The 20,929-nt window shown below is 43.8% G+C and overlaps 1 protein-coding gene across 1 annotated transcript; it reads right to left on the bottom strand.

Moving 5' to 3' along the window:
• Positions 1–230: 230 nt before the first annotated feature.
• PPM1G (protein phosphatase, Mg2+/Mn2+ dependent 1G) lies at positions 231–20,650 on the bottom strand. Its single transcript, NM_174801.4, has 10 exons — positions 20,430–20,650; positions 5,693–5,762; positions 5,141–5,226; positions 4,637–4,769; positions 3,529–3,944; positions 2,812–2,946; positions 2,246–2,480; positions 1,762–1,891; positions 1,149–1,251; positions 231–837 (listed from the first exon to the last, which is right to left on the bottom strand). Exons 1-10 carry the CDS (start codon positions 20,547–20,549, stop codon positions 634–636), a joined length of 1,632 nt encoding a protein of 543 aa, NP_777226.2. The 5' UTR covers positions 20,550–20,650; the 3' UTR covers positions 231–633.
• Between the last annotated feature and the right edge of the window lie 279 nt (positions 20,651–20,929).

Genomic DNA, 20,929 nt, shown 5'->3' with positions numbered 1-20,929 from the left:
AGAAGAGCTGCGACAGCAGGCCAGCCTGTCAGCAGCTCAGGGAGTTAGAATACCCAGGCTGCTTCTCCCCAGCTTACACTACAGGCAGGCAGGCGCGCGCGCGTGCACACACACACACACACGCACGCACGCACGCACGCGCTAGCTGTTACTCTGGTGGGAATTAAGTACGGAGCCAGGGCACCCTGGGTGAGTGAAGATGGCAATAGAGAAAAAAAGGACACCACGGGCACGATTAGGTTTTGGCCTTTAGTCTGAAAAAGTTGATTGAAAGTGTACAACAGAGAGCAGGTGCAAGCGGCTAGGGGCCATGGAGCCGCCAATAAAAAAGAATGTCCTTAAATAAAGTTCACAGAGTAAAAACCAGAACCACCAGTCCTTCCCTCCAACACAACAGAGCACAGGCACAGAACCGGTGATGAGCCCCAAGGAGCAAGGAGGCTGGGGAGGACAGCAGAGGCTCCCAGGCTGCTGTGTGGAGGGAGAGCCCTCTTTGGAATGGGCTGAGCCAAGCCACCCAGCTCTCCCTGCACACCTGATAACCACTGCTAAGGCTAAAGGAAAAAGACAAAACTCAGTCTCAGTCTGGAGGGCTCAGAAAACAGTCTAGGTGGGCAGAGATCTGGACAACCGCTAGTCCCGCTTGGCCTTCTTCTTGTCACTGTTGCCATTTTCTTCAGCCCCCTCGGTAGACAGCACCTCCTCCAGTTTCCGCTTGCCACTCTCTGGCTGAGGCGCTGCTGTATTTCGGGGCTTGAAGCAAATGATGATGCAGGTCATGTTGTCACACCCTGTACCGTCCCCAGAAGTGTCTGGTGCCAGGCATTGATCCAGCAGCTACAAAAGGGAAGGGGCAGCTCAGCTGCAGGGTTTGAAAACTTTCTGGGAACCTAAAATCTTAGAGGGCTGGCCTTGCTGAGACAGGGTGGCAGAAGGAAGGGAACAGGCAACAGGTGCCACAAAACAGGCTACATGCTAGTCCATAAGGCATAAGGATAAGTCAGGGAAATGAGGGAAAGTGGATCTTTCTAGTCAGAGTTTAGTATGTCAGTAAATAGTGATATTCCCAGGCTCTGATTTTAACTCAGGCTAAAAGAGAAAATTTTGGATACACAAACCAGACACCCTCTTTCCACCCTGGGACTTACCTCTTCCACAATGGATGACAGTAACCGAAGCTCCCCATTTTCATCGCGCTGGCTGATCTTCGATTGAATAAAGTCTATAACTTCCTGGCTGCTCATCACATTCCTGGGGTCATAAACAACAGTAAGAATCTTTTTTAGTCCCACCAAGGCAGAGTAGAAGAATATGGATAGAGGTGACAAATGCCCCATGTGTGCGTGCTGAGTTGCTCAAGTGTGTCCAACTCTTATGGACCCACCAGGCTCCTCTGTCCATGGCATCCTCCAGGTAAGAATACTAGAGTGGGTTGCCAATATCTCTTCCAGGAGTATCTTCCCAAACAAGGGATTGAACCCGTCTCCTGCACTGACAGGTGTATTCTTGACCACTGCGCCACCTGGGAAGCCTGACAGATGCCCCAGGCCAATGTAAACACCCACAGAGACTGCTGTCAGCTCTGCCTTCTGCTTGGGGATCTTGACACCAAGTTGCCTATATAGGCTCTAATTTTAGAGCAATCCGAGAAAAAGGGCGGACTACAGTCATTAGTAAGAAGATAAAGAAGCTCAGAGCCCCACATGAGAAGTAACGCTGCAGGGAAAAAAGGGAATTTTAGGGTGTTCTGCCAGTGCTCACCATATGCCATCACAGGCAATGACCATAAACTCATGATCATCTGTGAGAGTCAGCACCTTGATGTCAGGAAGGGCCGAAATCATCTGTTCCTCTGGTGGCAAGTTCTTGTTTCTCTTGTAAAAGTGGTCTCCTGAAGTAATGGAATGGTTGGTTGATGAGTAAGTAGTCTGAGCACCTCCCACAGATTTGTGTTTGAGGCCAGTCAAACCCTGTCATTCATTTCTATTCTTTACAAAGTTCTATTATCTAGTGGCATGAAGTGAGTTCTAATTTTTCTGGTTTCAGGCCTGTCTTTAGGTCAGTCCCTAACCTGTCTTTTTCAATACCTATCTTACCTATTTCACAGAGATGTTTAAGGGACACAGACAGTAGATACAAAGGTAGTTTGAAAAATAAAAGAGCTATGAAGGTTAAAGTTTGCTATAGGCGTCTGGAACACAGAACAAGACCCCAGAAGTCTTTCCCATAGTTTCTTGGCACTTACCAATGGCTCTGGAGAGGTTGAGGCCACCGTTGACTCGCCCATCCATGGTAACCTTGCCCCCAGCATTCTTGATGCGTGCTAGCTCCACTTCATCCTCCGGTTTGTGGTCATAGGACATGTCTAAAGCTTTGCCGGCCTCAGACACCACACAGCGGGAGTCTCCTGCATTGGCTACAATCAACTGCTTCCCTCGTATCAGAGCCACCACTGCTGTTGTACCACTGTCAGAGCCAGGCTTAAAAGAAGAAAGGGAGCATCATAGGAGCTCCTGGATAACAGTTCTTATCATTCTCCTGTATTTTCTCCTCTCCCTAGGACCACCAAGAGGGGTTTAACAGACAGGAGGAGCACAGATTTAATCTTTCCAGAAACTACAGCATGCTCTCCCCCTTTTCTGAGACAATTCTACTCAAAAGACCTAGTTCCCCTTGTAGAGTAAATCCCCCCATGACCACTGACTTCAGTGCTAAGACAGAAAGGGGACCCTTCTCCCAAAATCTCAGAGAACTCACCACACCTAGCCTCTTGGCTTTCTCAGACTCACTGCACACCCTCTCCCCACACACCTCCTCTTTGCCTTCCATCCCAGGCACCATCATCTCTTCTTCTTCATCATCCTCTTCAGCCTCCTCAGTGTCATCCTCGTCTTCCTCATTCTCTGCCTCTTCACTGCTGTAGCCATCTTCTTCCTCACTGCATTCCTGCCAGAGGGACGACCCCAGGCTACTGAGGCTGGGGTGACCCCCTTGCCCCTCCCCCTAACACACTCAGAACCAAGAGGCCTTTACTGAACACAGATTCTCAAAACACTAGTAGATGCATATATATAAGATCCTGATGGAAAAATGTGGTGGAAGGGAGAGAGGGCTAGCATGGATATACTGGTTTCCTGAACTAGGTTCAGTGGTCACTAGCAGGAAACCTTGGACAAGGCCAGGGCTGCTAGCCAAATGCACCTTCCAGCAACATGACCAGAGAATAAGCTGCCCAGAAAAAAGAAACACCCAACTATCCAAAAGGAACACCATCTTGTTATCTCTCTAGGAGACAGACTCTGAAAGGCTAGAACTAAATCTATTTGTTACAATGTCAACAAAAGAAGAGGTAAGAGGGCGCTAATGGTACCTGTGTTAGCAGAGATAATGAATTTTTAAAAAGCTTAAACTATATTTGCCGGATGCTGTCAAAATAGGAGACAGAAAAGAGTAGAAAGCAATTATGCACGGCGATCAACCAGGCCCTCTCTGCAACTTCAGCATCTGTCTGACCCCATGGGCCCTTACCTCGCTGTCTTCCTCTTCCTCCTCCGCCTCATCTGACTCATCCTCACTGTCCTCAAAGAACTTGGACTTAGCAACTCGAGGCAGCTTGTCGGAGGCTGAAGAGCAGGAAGGCCCAGCCTCACCAGTGGGAGTGCCAGGCTCCCCACCTTGGCCTGCCTCAGTCCCACATTCCGAGTTGGAGGAAAGGCCTGTGTGAGCCTTGGCTGTGGGGCCATTTTCCTCTGCAGAAGTTTCCCTAGATGGGTCCTCAGGTCCTGCCTCCCCATTGAGGCCCTGGGACCCTGGTTCCTCGCCTGTCCCAGCTCCAGATTTGCTGTGGGGAGCACCCTTGTGACAGTTCTGCCCGTAGCGTGTCAGCAGCTCTTCAATAGTCATGGTAGCCTCTTCATGCAGCAGTGCAGCCTCCTCATTGTCCACTGCAGGGGAGATGCTACATCAGCGCCCCATGCCAGACTCCTCCGGGAAGCAGTCCCTTACTACCTCCACGGCCCTTGTGACCTGAGTTCCAACTTACTTGCCCACCACCTCCCCTTCTCAAGTAGCTCCTGTCTCTTATCACAACTCAGAAAAACAGCCCTTTGCTTCCTTTTCCTCAACCAACATTAGCCTCCAGATATTTCCTTTGGTCTTTGTGTTTCACTCCCTTCTTAGTCAAAGGAATACTAGTCACTGTATGTGTCACCTATCACCTCTCGTGTTTTATGGGTAAGCTGGAAACCCTATTCTGACTGAGGACCCAGGAAGTCCACAACGCCAGTCCAGGCCTAGGGCCCAGGCTTAATGACTGGCTGGTATGGCTAACAGCCGTTCCAATCTTAAAAGAAAAGATCACATAAACATTAAAGGAACCAGAAAGACCCCATCACAATGACAAAAGATAATGTATACAAAAATGCTTACAACTACAACACTATGAACTCAACAAAGGTTAATCCTCTCTCTCCTGTTCATTACCACCTGTAGTACAGGGGATTCTTTAACATACAGGGGATTTCCCAGTTCTCAAGGAAGCCATCTTCTCTCAGAGTTGACACGTAATTTATATGTATATTAAAGAACAGTTCTTTAATATGCCGATTTCCTCTCAAACAAAAGGTGCCACACTCACCATCATCTTCATCAGCAACTTTTTCTTTTTCATCCTCGTCTTCAGTGGGTCGCCCTGCAATCTGTGCCAGCTCCTTAATGACTTCCTCAGTGGTTAGCTTGGCATCAATAGCCAAGAAGGCATCTTCCAAAGCCTAAATATAACCAAAATAGTATAAAGCCAAGTGTAGAAAAACTATGCAGGTACAAAATGAATTGCCTATACACAATCCTGGGCACAAGAATGGGATGCAAATCAGAGTGATCCACCAAGCTGTGAGATAACTCAGAGACAAACAGTTCAGAGACTTGGGAATCAATACGACACTCTAAAAAGGACCAAGTGGGAATAAGCTCATTTTAGGCACAGAATTCTTTTAAGAAATTAGGTACAGAATTCTTTAAGAAATATAGTAAGAAGCAGCTGGGTAGCAATCAAAAAAGAAAAGCCAAGGATGGGGGGTGGGGGGGGAAGAAAAAGAGAAAGTCTGCAGAAGTGGACAAGGAACAGTGTGGGAAGACAGACCTTCTGTAGCTTGCCTTCTTTGTAGGCCTTCTGATCTTTGATGATATCAGGAAGATATTTGGCACAGTACAAGGCAACTTCCTCCCCTAGAAGAAAGGTAAAGTCACCCAGAGCACAGCTTTGCACACACAGAAAGTGATACAATATCAACACACCAGTGAATCCCAAAGCTTAAGGAGATGAATATCTTAGCACATCTGAAACCTATCTGAACGACAATGTTTTGGGATGTTCTGACCAAGAAAATGGATTTCACCATCACCTCTCTCGGGGCTATGTTAATACTGCCCATGTGTTTTCTCACCTGTATACTTAGTTTTCAGTGAAAAAGAGACAAATGTTAATATAGGGAAAGGCTTCTTGTATTAAAACAAGGCCTGGTGAGATTAAGAACAAATCAAATATCCTACTGGGAAGAAGGAATGGCAGAATAGAGAAAAACAGCACTAGGCAGGAAATGGTATCTGAGGACCAGAACTCTGGAAAAGAAAAGAACAAAGGACCTGGAACTGGGGTTCCCAGAATGTTACCAATACGATCTGCTAAAGTTACCTCCATGTCCATCATAGACAGAAAACATGGCTGTCTCACTGTCCAGCTCAGGAATACAGTTGTGAGCATCCTACGAAAAAGAGCATAATTAGCATTTCTTAAGGTCAAAGGATATTCTTCCTTGTGCATCTCAGGTCAGAAGGGCTGCCTTCACATCTTAATCTCACTAAACCCTTCCCTGGCTGACCTACATGGCCTAGAAACAAGAAAGGAAGATGGGATGATAAGAACAGCACAAGGGTGGGAGAAAGGAAGCGGGGAGGAAGGAGGGAAGGGAGGGAGAGAGCAAAAGGAAAGGAAGGCGAGAGGGAAGAAGGGAAGAGATGAATCAGGTCACTACCTCTGCAGTCTAGCAGCCTCAGCCTAGGAGATCTCAGTCTCAATGGCAGAATGTTTGGCTGCTGGAACTCTAGACCTGACCCTTTTGGATTTGTGGCAACTATGGGAAGAACCAGAATAAAGGATCTTTAAATTCACTTCCAGACCCATTCTATGACAGTGAACTTCAAGGAAGAAAATGATAGGGAGGACAGCAAAAAGTGACAAAGTGACCCGAGATCCTTACCTACTTGCAAAATTTCTAGGAGAAGCCTAAGACAGCCTGAGTGGAAGCATCCCCACCCCACTTCCCACCCCCAGAAAAGCACCATCAAAACAGATTACCCCACCAGGCTAGGTAGAGGATACAGTTACAAAAGAAAATCTTTCCAACAAATAGTTATTAAACTACACTGTATGCAGTACTTGTTCACTTTCCCAGGTGGCTCAGTGGTAAAGAATCCGCCTGCTGATTAAGGAGACGTGGGTTAGATCCCTGGGTCGGGAAGATCCCATGCAGAAGGAAATGGCAACCCACTGCAGTATTCTTGCCTAGATAATCCCATGGACAGAGGAACATAGAGGGCTATAGTCCATGGGGTCACTAAGAGTCGTCCCACCTCCCACCCCCAGCTGGAACTGAGACATCATTTAATTCTGAAGGCACAGCACATCTGAAAAGAAATTTGCAATGGTCTTATAGGTATATTCTCTACAGACAAAAAGGATGTAACTATTTATTCTGATTAATTAGTAAAGTTAATAGTTCTCCTTTGTCTTTCAGGTATTTAGTATTTACATTTTTAAAATTATATTGATAGAGGAAATCTGAGTGTATCAGTTCTGCTGTCCCTAAAATAAGACTATGCTGTCATTATACAAGTCTGCTAGAAAATTAAACTTAGGGTTTTAAGACAGGCAAATGAAAAGGAGGGACTCTTTTATTTCCCTCTGATTGTCTCCAGGAGAAAGGGCCCCAGAAGCTAATGGGCATCCTCAGAAGGCCTTTGATGACCTGTGTGGTCATCGACACAACTGCCTCTTAGCCTCATCCCTGAGATCTGGAGAACCCCACACCAAAGTCATCTTCCTCCTCTCCCCGACTTTACCAACGACTCTACCACCAGCCATGCTGACCTACCCATCCCTCTAAGCCAGGGTTTATCATACTGCCCCCTCCTCTCCTTTCACCAACATCTTTCTTGCCTTTTATGATTGTTTCTACAGTGGTTCTCAAACTTTAACGTGCCTAAGAATTCATTCATTCGTTCGTCCATTCATTCATTCAAATATTTGAGTATCCATTATGTGCCAAGATGTGCTGTGTCTGATTAGTTTCAGCAAAACAGCTGTGTCACATTAATGCTGATTTTAGTTCTGCTGATTTTGCAGTTTGGTTTGTTGGCATGGAATTTATGTCCAGGTCTATGTTTGTACACATTAAAGTAACAGTAAATTAAAATCATGTTAGTGAATACTGCTGCTGCTGCTGCTGCTAAGTCGCTTCAGTCGTGCCTGACTCTGTGCGACCCCATAGACGGCAGCCCATGAGGCTCCCCCATCCCTGGGATTCTCCAGGCAAGAACACTGGAGTGGGTTGCCGTTTCCTTCTCAAATGCATGAGAGTGAAAAGTGAAAGTCAGGTTGCTTAGTTGTGTCTGACTCCCAGCAACCCCATGGACTGCAGCACCAGGCTCCTCCGTCCATGGGATTTTCCAGGCAAGAGTACTGGAGTGGGGTGCCATTGCCTTCTCCAAGACCCACAAATACTGATTTCCTTAAAAAAAGAAAATCCATGGACAATCTCCAAGATATTTTGTTAAATAGAGCAAGCAAAGCATATAATAATGTATTTATTTAGTAAGCCGCTTTTTGTGTAAGAGGGAGTACAAGAATAGACATCTGTCTTCTCATACTTTAATACTACAAGGACACACAGAAAACTAATAAAAATAAACTGCATGAGGGTGCAAACAGATGAATGGGAGCAAGAGGGACCATGGGAATGTTCAGCTTTTCAAAAGTAAATTAAATGTCTTTTAATTGCACCTTTTTGGTAGAGGAGTTTAGCACTCTTCCTGTCTACTACTTCCCAGTGGACAAGAGAATCAACTGGTCTTTCTCTGTCCTGCAACACTATTCTAAATCACAACTGTATTGTCTCTTTTGAACCCACACCTCTATTTAAAAAATCTCTGACTTCTCATTGCTCCTCACAAGATCATGTGGTTTTGAAGCAGAAGATCTAGCTATCAGTGAACACTGGAAAAATAATTACCCTCTACAGTAATCAAATGGACATTAAAAAAAAAACAAGGAATTATCTTTTTGTGCAAATTAGAATGATGAAAAAGATTAACAGTATCCAGTAGTAATAAGAGTGAAGATAAAAACACATTCTCATACTCTGATCAATAGGAATATAAATTAGCAGTTTTCCTGGAAGGCAATTTGGTAATATGTATTAAAATGCACATGTCTTTTGATCTAGAAATTTGACTTCTAGATTTATGAGAGTACTAACAGAAGGATAAAAAGATACAAAGAATGCTCATTATAGCATTACTTACAGTAAAAAAAATAACCATCTAAATTTCCATGAATAGATCACAAATAGTACATCTCTCCAATGGAATATATGCAGTTGTTAGAAATGATGAATATGTGTTCATTTAGAAATGAGTTCACAACATATTAAGTGATAAAAAGAAAAACATAAATTATCTGTATGTAAGAAATCTGTAAGATTGCATACCAAACAGTGGAAAGTGAAATTTGGGTAATAATTATTTCTATAATATGGAATGAGAGTATCTGCATTATTCATATCCTCACAGGACAATCATGATGATGATGTAAAATGTGTAGAAATTCTTTGGAAACTGGGATGTAGTACTTAAGTATATACATGTATCCTGCTCTGAATGTTGTACCCGGTTCACATTTGTCTTCTCTCCTTTTGCTCAAAAAGGAATGCCCACAATAAAGATTCACTTCCTGCCTTAGGTTTGTTCTCCTCCACTTTTCAGTAAGGCTTTGGATCTACATCACTTGGAACTGTTCTACCTTCTCTAATCACTTCAATTCCCCCCTTATATCTTCAACCATAGCCTCCCTATCTTTACCCTTGTCTTTCTGTCCCTTTCTGAGTCAGAGCTAAGCATTTCAACACTGTGTCTTAGCAATCTAGAAAAACTCATCCATCCTTGTATAACCCGACCAACTGCTTTCTTTACCCTTGAATCTGAGCCACTAAGTATTGCTAGTCATAAAAATGTCATGAAATCATGTTGACTGCAGTGACTACTTCCATTTAGAATTTTTTTCTCTATTCGCACTGACTCTTAAATATATGAACCACAGTTAGTCACAAACATTTTCCACACTACTCAAGTTCTCACGGATATTTTCTGTTCATTCTTAGCAGAAAATAGGTTTCCCTGGTGGCTCAGCAGTAAAGAATCTGCCTGCCAGTGAAGGAGACACAGGTTTGATCTCTAAGTAGGGAAGGTCCCCTGGAGAAGGAAATGGCAACCCACTCCAATATTCTTGCCCAGGAAATTCCACGGAGAGAGGAGCCTGGTGGGTGGGATACAGTCCATGGGGTTGCAAAGAATCAGATGGGACTTAGTGACAAAACAAGTTAGCAGATAAGCTAACCTCTTACTTTACTTAGATTGAGGTCTTATTTCAAGATATATCTCATCTTCCCTAGGAAGATTTCTAATTTCTCCATTGCAGTGTCTAACCTCTCCTTCATGTCTTCCTCAGAAGCAGTATTTCTTCTCTTTCTAGATTAACATTTCCTCTCAAACACAAACCCTTCTCCCTCAAGATCATATGTCACAGAACAGGCAATAACCATAACAGCAACCCAAACGGCCATTTTGCAGGCTTCATTCTCCCCAACCACTGTATGAAACTAAATAGTGCAAACCATGTCAGCTTTCTCAACAGTTCTCTTGGGTTCTGTGAAGAACTGTAATTCTATACCTCCAATTGTCTGTTTCCACAGGATGTCCCTTCTCCACCTCAAACTTAACATATGTAAACAGGAACTTAGCAGTCAGTCCCCCCCCCACACACAAAAATCACAGCTTCTCCTACATGTCTTATTCCTGTGGATGGAATCTTAACTCTCCTAGGCAACACCTAGTATCAGTCCTCCCTGACTTCCATCTGTCAACATCTATCACTGAGTCCTGCTAACTTCCCCCTCATAACTATGATCCTGGATTACTTTACTCAATATTTTAACTCCTTTCCTGTCTCTACTCTCTATCTCCTGTAATCCAGCCCACATACATCCAGTTGCCAGATTAATCTCCCTAATGTGACGTTTTACTGTCGGGCCCTTCAGTGAACCCTACTGCATTAGACTAATTCCATACAACTTACTGGCAATTAAAGGCACTCAATAATCGTTTCTATTCATCTCCATAACCTATAGTCTCTTTAACTCATGCTGCTGCTAAGTCGCTTCAGTCATGTCTGACTTTGTGCGACCCCACAGACGGCAGCCCACCAGGCTCCCCCGTCCCTGGGATTCTCCAGGCAACAACACTGGAGTGGGTTGCCATTTCCTTCTCCAATGCATGAAAGTGAAAAGTGAAAGTGAAGTCGCTCAGTCCTGTCTGACTCTTAGGGACACCATGGACTACAGCCCACCAGGCCCTCTGTCCATGGGATTTTCCAGGCAAGAGTACCGGAGTCAGGTGCCACTGCCTTCTCCGTTTTAACTCATACCATTCCCCAAAAGAAACTACTCTTGACACTTTTGATACTATTACACTCTACCCTGGCATAGTAAGCATGCCTACCTCAATCTTTCCTCCTATCTCTTCTAATATTTTTCCTTCTCTCACTTTTCTCCTCCCCATTTGTTACCATTTATACTGTTTCCTAAAGGTCCAGTTAGTCTCACCACCTCCCAAGAGATCACACCAATACTCTGTGTGATCATTCCTCTTCTGAACTCTCTTTAATATTGACTGTATCAGTAATTTGGCATTCAGCATATATTATCTTGTATTGTTATCCAAATCCCATAGGGGAAAAGTGTTGTAGGTCCAAAACAGCATGAAAACAGGCTGTTTTACAAATATCTTAGGGATAACTCCTCCTTCGTTTACTATTCTAAACCTAGAGATGTGTCCTAACACGATAACCGAGATGATCTGAAAGAAATGATGTAGAATACACACAGGTCACCTGAATCAGGACTCTCAGGTCTTGCCTTATTAGATCATATATCACACAGCCCCTCTGACCATCTAGACAAACAATGGATCTGTTTTTAATAAACTCCTGCTTACCTTTCCTGTGGGCTTCCCTACTGGCTCAGACAGTAAAGAATCCACCTGCATGTGGGAGAGTTGGATTCGATCCCTGGGTTGGAAAGAGCCCCTGGAGAAGGGAATAGCTACCCACTCCAGCAGAACTGCCTGGAGAATTCCATGGACAGAGGAGCCTGGCAGGCTACAGTCCACATGGTTGCATAGAGTCGGATACGACTGAGCAATTTTCACTTTCACTTTATTATTCTTAAGGTTACAAATACATCCATGAATGCTCCTTTGTTACTGGATCAACCATTTAGATTTCTGATACTTAAATTTATCTAAATCTTCGCAACTCAAGGAAAAAATTTTCAAAGTGGCTGGAAAGAGAACTACATTTTTTATTTTTAAAAGTCATGTATTACTGTCTGATTGTAAAAATCATATGCACGTATTACCACTGTGTTACAGACTGAATGTTTTATGTCCCCCCAACATTCATATATTGAAATTTCATTGGCAATGTGATGGTATTTAGAGGTGCAGACTTTGAGAGGCAATTAAGTCATGAGGAAGGAGCTCTCATGAATGAGATTAGTACTCTTATAATAAGAGACACCAGCTGAGTCCTTTGCCTTGTGAGGACACAGCTAAACACAGCCACTGTGAACTAGCACCAAGTGGGCCTTCTCCAGACAACTTGATCTTCATCTTCCCATTAGGGTCTCAAACAGGTATTGACACACCTATGTTCACAGCAGCTTTGTTCACAATAGCCCAAAAGTAGAAAAACTCACGTGTTCACCAACAGATGAATGAATTTAAAAAATGTGGTATATATGGGCCAAGGAATATCATTCAGCTTTAAAAAGGAAATTCTGACATATGCTACAACATGGATGAACCTTGAGGACATGATGCTAAGTGAAATAAGCCAGCCAGTACTTTGGTATCCAGAGCAGTGAAATTCATAGACAGAAAGTAGAATAGTAGTGGTTGCTAGGGGCTGGGGACGGGGGTGGGAGGGGGATGGGGAGTAGTTTAGTGGGTATAGAGTTTCAGTTTTGAAAGATGAAAAGAGTTCTGGAGACTGGTTGCACAACAAAGTGAATTTACTTAACACTACTGATCTGTATATTTTAAATGGTTAAGATGACAAATTTCATGTTATGTGTATTTTACCAAACAAACTTCCTACCAAAAGCCCATGCTCAGATGGCATCACCAGTGAGCTCTACCAAATATTTAAAAAATTAGTATGAATTCTTCACAAACTCTTCCCAAAATAAAGAGGGGATAACACTTTCCAACTCATTCTATGAGGCCAATATTATTCTGATACCAAAACCAGACAGACATCACAAGAAAACTACAGGCTTAATACCATTAAGATAGTTCAGTCACTCAGTCGTATCCGACTCTTTGCAACCCGATGGACTGTGCTTCCCTGTCCATCACCAACTCCCGGAGCTTGCTCAAACTCATGTCCTCTGAGTTGGTGATGCCATCCAACCATCTTGTCCTCTGTCATCCCCTTCTCCTCCTGCCTTCAATCTTTCCCAGCATGAGGGTCTTTACTCATGAGTCAGTTCTTTGCATCAGGTGGCCAAAGTATTGGAGCTTCGGCTTCAGCATCATTCCCTCCAAAGAAATCCCAGGGCTGATCTCCTTCAGAATGGACTGGTTGGATCTCCTTGCAGTCCAAGGGACTCTCCAGAGTCTTCTCCAACACCTCAGTTCAAAAGCATAAATTCTTTGGCGCTCAACCTTCTTTATGCTCCAACTCTCACATCCATACAGGACTACCGGAAAAATCATAGCTTTGACTATACAGACTTTTGCCAGTAAAGTAATGTCTCTGCTTTTTAATATGCTGTCTGGGTTTGTCATAGTTTTTTTCCAAAAAGCCAAGCGTTTTTTAATTTCATGGCTGCAGTCACTATCTGCAGTGATTTTGGAGCCCAAGAAAATAAAGTCTGTCTCTGTTTCCATTGTTTCCCCATCTATTTGCCATGAAGTGATGGGACCAGATGTCATGATCTTAAGTTTTTTGAATGTTGAGTTTTAAGCCAGCTTTTTCACTCCCCTCTTTCACTTTCATCAAGAGGCTCTTTAGATAGCAATACTCATTAACTGATCTACAAATTCAGATTAAGCCCTATCAAAATCCCTGGTGCCTTCTGCAGTGAAACTGACAAACTGATCCTAAAGTTCATACAGATATACGAGGGACTCAAAAAGAAATGAAAAAAAAATAGCTATAGTAACCAAGACAGTGTGGTACACAGATCAGTGGAATGGAATGAATAGTCCAGAAATAAACCCTTATACTTATGGTCAACTGTGCCTCTTGAGAAACCTGTATGCAGGTCAGGAAGCAACAGTTAGAACTGGACATGGAACAACAGACTGGTTCCAAATAGGAAAAGGAGTACGTCAAAGCTGTATATTGTCACCAGGCTTATTTAACTTCTATAAAGAGTACATCATGAGAAATGCTGGGCTGGAAGAAGCACAAGCTGGAATCAAGATTGCTGGGAGAAATATCAATAACCTCAGACATACAGATGATACCACCCTTATGGTAGAAAGTGAAGAGGAACTAAAAAGCCTCTTGATGAAGGTGAAAGTGGAGAGTGAAAAAGTTGGCTTAAAGCTCAACATTCAGAAAATGAAATTAAAAGACGCTTACTCCTTAGAAGCAAAGTTATGACCAACCTAGATAGCATATTAAAGAGCAGAGACATTACTTTGCCGACAAAGGTCTCTCTAGTCAAGGCTATGGTTTTTCCAGTGGTCATGTATGGATGTGAGAGTTGGACTGTGAAGAAAGCTGAGTGCCAAGGAACTGATGCTTTTGAACTGTGGTGTTGGAGAAGACTCTTGAGAGTCCCTTGGACTGCAAGGAGATCCAACCAGTCCATTCCAAAGGAGATCAGTCCTGGGTGTTCATTGGAAGGACTGATGTTGAAGCTGAAACTCCAATACTTTGGCCACCTCATTCGAAGAGTTGACTCACTGGAAAAGACCCTGATGCTGGGAGGGATTGGGGGCAGGAGGAGAAGGGGACGACAGAGGATGAGATGGCTGGATGGCATCACCGACTCGATGGACATAAGTTTGAGTAAACTCCGGGAGTTGGTGATGGACAGGGAGGCCTGGTGTGCTGTGATTCGTGGAGTCACAAAGAGTTGGACACGACTGAGCAACTGAACTGAACTGAACTTAAACAATGATGCCAAGATAATTCAAAGAGGGAAAAGAATAGGATCCTAAATAAATGATGCTGGGACAAACACATATCCAGATGCAAAAGTATGAAGGTGTACCCCTTCTTTACACCATACACAAAAATTAACTCCAAATGGATCACCTAAATGGACTTCATCAAAATTTAAAACTCTGGTGCCTAAAAGGTCACCAACAGGGGCTTCCCTGGTGGTCCAGTGGTTAAGACTCTGCAGGCTTCCATGGGGCACAGGTTTGATACCCGGTTAGGGAACTAAGATCCTGAATGCCTGCATGCCACTAAGCATGGCAAAAAAAAAAAAAAAAGACAAAGGATATGAATAGACATTTCTCCAAGAATACCTAAATGGCCAATAAGCTCAAGGAAAGATGCCAAACATCATTAGCCATCACAGCAATACAATCAAAATCACAATGGAATATCATTTCACATCCATAAGAATGGCTATAATCAGGAGAAAAAAGCGCAACAGGTATAAGGAGGAGGTAGAGAAACTGACACCCTCATATACTGCTGGTAGAAATGTAAACAGAACCACCACTTTGGAAAGTAGTTAGGCAGTTCCTCAAAATGTTAAACATGGGAGTTACTATGCTATGCTATGCTATGCTATGCTATGCTAAGTCACTTCAGTCATGTCTGACTCTGCGCGACCCCATAGACGGCAGCCCACCAGGCTCCCCTGTCCCTGGGATTCTCCAGGCAAGAACAATGGAGTGGGTTGCCATTTCCTTCTCCAATGCATGAAAGTGAAAAGTGAAAGTGAAGTCGCTCAGTCCTGTCTGACTCTCGTGTCCGACTCTTAGCGACCCCATGGACTGCAGCCTACCAGGCTCCTCCGCCCACGGGATTTTCCAAGCAAGAGTACTGGAGTGGGGTGCCATTGCCTTCATTGGGGAGTTACTATATGACCCAGCAATTCAACTCCTAGATATACACTCAAAAGAAATAAAACCTATTTCCACACAAGTTTGAACATGATTGTTCATTGCATCATTGTTCAAATAAGTCAAAATGTGAAAATCCCAATGTCCATCAACTGATGAATAAACAAAATGTGCATACAATGGAAGATGATTCAGCCATAAAAAGGAATGAAGTAGTGATTGACTCATGTACAACCTGGATGACTGTTGAAATGTATACTTTAAATGGACATGGCACAATAAAGTTGTTTAAAAAGAACCTGAATATACATTTTCAAGGATTACACGTGATTAAAGCTGATATACTCCATCTCTGAACTAGATCTAGAGGGAAACAGAAAACTCCACTGTAATTGGTACTGAGATGACAATGTGTCACTAAACATCAGAGATGTTATTAGTTCAGTTCGAAAGATCTGTGCTTCCAGACAGCACAAATTTAACAATAGCTAATAACAGCAAGAACTACTAATCCGATCTTATTTCTACACTCAAATTCAAGCTGTACAATTCTAAGTAGATAACCCAATAGAGGGTGGTCAGGGGTTGAGAGTGGTATTAATTGCCAGAGGACTGGGCAATAGAAATAATTTATGTAAAATATTCTTGAAATCTTGAAAAATACATTCTGACTTTAACTTACGGCTGTTTTGAAAACTTATAAAGGAATAGTAGGAAACAACTTCTCTGTACTCAAGGGCATACATTTGATATCATTTCATACTATCTTTGAATTGTGAAGAAAAGGTACTGCATGCTGATCAAATGAAAAGAATGCCCTTCTATGAAAGTTGCTTAACCATGTCCTAGACAAAGGAATTCTGATCTGGTTCAATAAGTAAAAAGTGCTTTAAGTCACAGAGATGAGACGCTAATCTGAGGATCAAACAATAAATGCTCCTCAGCTTCAGATGCCCGCTCTTCAGTGGAAGCCCACAGCCTGTGATATTTCACTTTATATTCCTCCTATTAATATAATGATTGAAACTGTCATGCATGTAGCTTAAGAACTTTCTGCTCAACATTACTGCTAAGTCTGCTAAGTCACTTCAGTCGTGTCCGACTCTGTGCAACCCCATGGACTGCAGCCCACCAGGCTCCTCCGCCCATGGGATTTTCCAAGCAAGAGTACTGAAGTGGGGTGCCATTGCCTCTCCGCTGCTCAACATTATGTACATTCAATTCTAGATGACCCACTCTGACCATTAATAAGCCAGCTTCTATATGGCAACAGCTATCCAACTCAAAATTATGTTATGCATTGATGCTGCCTTTAAAAGGGGGTAAATATAAGTGCTTATAATATACACATGCATACTATATATATATAAACATATACATCTTAACTTCCTAACTGGAAACAATCTTGTCACTTCAGAGACCCTCATAACCAAAAACTAAAATTACCCTAGTCTCTTTGACACCGGACACTCAAGAGCCTTTCCATAAATATTTCTCAGGCACCCTTCCACAACATACCTGTTAACTCCCAAAATACAAGCTGGAATCAAGGTTGCAGAGAATAATATCAATAACCTCAGATATGCAGATAACACCACCCTTATGGCAGAAAGCGAAGAGGAATTAAAGAGCCTCTTGATGAAGGTGAAAGAGTGTGAAAAAGCTGGCTTAAAACTCAATATTCACCTTGGAGAAGGAAACAGTAACCCACTCCCAGTACTCTTGCCTGGAAAAGTCAATAGACAGAGGAGCCTGGAGGGCTACAGTCCATGGGGTTACATGGCTGAACATGCATGCATGAGGGTGGAGGGAGATGGGTTGGTAGCAATAAACTGGTAGAATTAAAAAAACAAAAAAACAAAAACTCAACATTCAAAAAACTAAGATCATGGTATCCGGTCTCGTCACTTCATGGCAAATAGATGGGGAAACAATGAAGACAGTGACAGACTTTCTTTTCTTGGGCTCCAAAATCACTGCGGACGGTGACTGCAGCCATGAAATTAAAAGACGCTTGCTTCTTGGAAGAAACCAATGACAAACCTAGACAGTATATTAAAAAGCAGAGATATTACTTTGCCACAAAGGTCTGTATAGTCAAAGCTATGACTTTTCCAGTTGTCATGTACAGATGTGAGAGCTGGACAATAAAAAAGGCTGAGTGCCAAAGGATTGATGCTTTCGAACCATGGTGCTGGAGAAGACTCTTGAGAGTCCCCTGGACAGCAAGAAGATCAAAACATTCAATCCTAAAGGAAATCAACCCTGAATATTCACTGGAAGGACTGATACTGAAGCTGATGGTCCAATACTTTGGCCACCTGATGCGAATGGCCGACTCACTGGAAAAGATTCTGATGCTGGGAAAGATTGAAAACAAGAGAGAAGGGGATGACAGATGATGAGATGGTTGGATGGCATCACCGACTCAATGGACATAAGTTTGAGCAAACTCCAGGAGATGATGAAGGACAGGAAAGCCTGGAGCGCTGCAGTCCATGCATGCAGTCGCAAAGAGTTGGATGCGACTGAACAACCACCACCACCACCAGCTTAAGGGTCCCTCCAAATCATGGAGAAGGAAGCAGGGAAGGGAACATCAACTGTAGTAATCTGATTACCCCTCCTCAAAACACCCTGGTTCCACAGAAAGAGGGGCTAGAGAGGGGCAGAAAGTATAAAATGCCAGCTACTGGTAGCTGCCATCTTGCCTCAAGAGAAGGGATAAACAGTACTCTCTAAGGCTGAATCTATGCATCAATCAGGATTTCAGTAACCTTTATTATGTGTGCCGCTATGATAAACTCACCTCAACTAAATCATTAGGACTAGGCAAATAAGGTTGATAGAATTAATAAACTGGTGGAATTAAGCCCCAAAGGTTAAGAGGAACAGGAGTATACTTTCTGAAAAGCTAAGAGGTAGCTCTTCACTCAAGAGGTTGAAGTCAAAGTTCTTTTCTTGCCATAGCAAAGAAACTATTATACTTTGAGAAAGGAAACAAAGCCAGAAGCAAATGTTATGGATGCAGCAGAACACGACCCCAAACAGGACATCAAGAGGATTTGATTAGGTATATTTAACTATTCAGACAAATGGAAATTCAGAACCAGCAAAATAAGATTTTAAAACCCTAAGTGGTTATCTCTCAGGAGGAAGATTAGGATTTAAGGAATAGTCTAGTAAGATTTCTACAAACCAAACAGCCTCTCATGAAACACTTATATTCCAATTACCAGAGAGAAACCAAAAATAAAAGGAAATGCCCTACAGAGAAGCAAACAGTACAGAATCATTGGACAAATGACTTGGAAAATTGAATATCCAAGCAACTCAATTCATGAAGAAAACTAGAAAGAATATCAGAGAAGTGGAAAAAAACCACAGCAGAGAGGAAAAGAGGAAAATACGGAATGAGAAACTCCAAGGAAAAGCCTTACTCTGAGACAGTCACCTCAAATCTTACAATATTAACAGAAAATGCCATAGAACCGGAACCCCAAATTACCAACTAACCCAAAAACAAGATTGACATTAAGCCTTTCCTTTCAAAGCTCCATCAAGACATTTCCACCAGCCAGATAATTACTTTTTTCCAAGCACCCAACTGAATTGGTAAGCTCCATACAGTGCACCACAGAGAAACATAAATGCTTTATTTCAGGTTGACACAGATGAGAACGTGTCAAACAATTTCCATCCTACAGATTCTTTCCACCAAGGCACAGCTATCCTAATCTCTTTGGGCCTCAATTTCTAAGTTGTAAAATCTGGGAGCCAAACTTGGTGAGACGAACTATAGGATCCTCTCTGTTTTTCAAGATTTTACACCTAATGATAAAGTCTGCTAGAGGTATAAAATTTGAGTCTGAGAACAAACCATTTAAGTTTATGTTGTCATTCCAGAGCTAACCACAGGGAGGAGCGAGGGATTTGAAGAAATTCCCAAGGGAGACAGTATTTGGCTGCTACCTGAAGCCCACCTGGTTTAAGTGGATAAACCCTCCATTCCAGACATAATTAGAGCATTTCCCCGGCTCCTCTGCCTAGACCTCACAATACTCTTCACAAAAACAGGTCTTAACCATGTCTTTCTCCCTTTCCCTCCTACTACAGTTTTCTCTGTTCTCCTTTGTAGTTTCGTATCCATTTGCCCAACACTATTCTTTTTAATCCAGAATTTTTCCATTTTATCAACAGTGCAATTTTCTATAAAAGGATGTTTTCTGTAGATTAAGATTAAAAAAAGTTTTTTATAGAAAATAAAGGAAATTATAAACTACAACAAGCACAGGCAAATGACAACTACTAAGCTGTAGAGGTATTCAGAGTAAGAAAAAAAATAATTAGGCATAATTTTTAAAAAAATTAGAGTGACTGACACAATTCAAGTTTTCCAAAGGCTAGAAAAGGCACTGAGGGAAAAAACAAACGAGTGACAATTCTTGGAGGTCAAGTCAAACCTCTGAAATTAACATGTGGTGCCCAGAACCAGGCAACTAGGTAATATGCATTTGAAACAGACCATTTGCCTGGCTTCCTTTCACTGTCAAACTCCTCGTCCAGAAAGAGCTCTCATACCACATTTTTTCCTGAAGTACAGTCATTCACATGTATCCGCCTCTCCCGAGCAAAAGTCAGTGGATAAACAGTCCCTCTCTTCTTTACTCCTACACTAAACCTCACACCGTTTACGAGCCTGGAAAGCTGGGTTGGCACGAGACGATGGCGCGAAGGCATGGGGAGGTCGGTCAGTTGGCGGAAGGTGCCTCTCCCCACATGGCTGAGCGCTCGCCGCCAAGCTAGCCACCGTCACACGGTCCCCTAGCACCGCAGGTCGTTCTCGGCCCCGGCCCAGCTCTCGCTGTCGCCTCACAAACTGCCGCTGCGGCCACAGCCTCCCGTTTAGGACCCTCCCCCGGGGATGACCCCATCCCCCCGCTCCCTTTCTCCGTCGGGTTCCCGCCCTGCAGCCGCCAGCCTATGGGCCCCTCCCGCCTCACCTCCATGGAGACGCGCCAGCCTTGCATGGCGGAGAAGCCGTAGGGCAGCGGCAGGCGCGAAGCGCCGACCCCGTCTCCAGAGCACTTCACCGTGTTGGGCTGAGAGAGGTAGGCACCCATGGCGGCGGCTGACCGGCGGCCTCAGGGGCAGGCGAACGAAGCGCGACCCGTGCCGGCGCTGGAGCCGCGGCCCCGGGTGCGCGCGTGGCAAGAACTAGCTAAACTGCACGGCCGACGCAAGGTACCGGTGAAAAGGCGCGAGGCGGGCCAGGAGGCGGTAACGGGACGGGAGCAGAGAGGGAGCGGAAGCGGAAACGGCGCCGCTTCAGACCCCGCCCGGCCGGCGCGGCGCGGCGCGGCGCGGCGCTGCGGGTAGTCATTTCCTTAGCAACTCGCCCCGCCCGCGGGGACAACGGCCCGCCCAACCGCCGCTCCCGCGAGATTGGCGTAGTCACGCCCACCAACGGCCGCGGCCCGCCTGGGGCGGCCTGCTAGGTTGC

This window comes from Bos taurus, chromosome 11 (genome assembly GCF_002263795.3).
Source record: "Bos taurus isolate L1 Dominette 01449 registration number 42190680 breed Hereford chromosome 11, ARS-UCD2.0, whole genome shotgun sequence".
Taxonomy (NCBI): domain Eukaryota; kingdom Metazoa; phylum Chordata; class Mammalia; order Artiodactyla; family Bovidae; genus Bos; species Bos taurus.
Note: the sequence above shows the minus strand (reverse complement) of the source record. Positions and strands in the feature narration are given on the sequence as shown.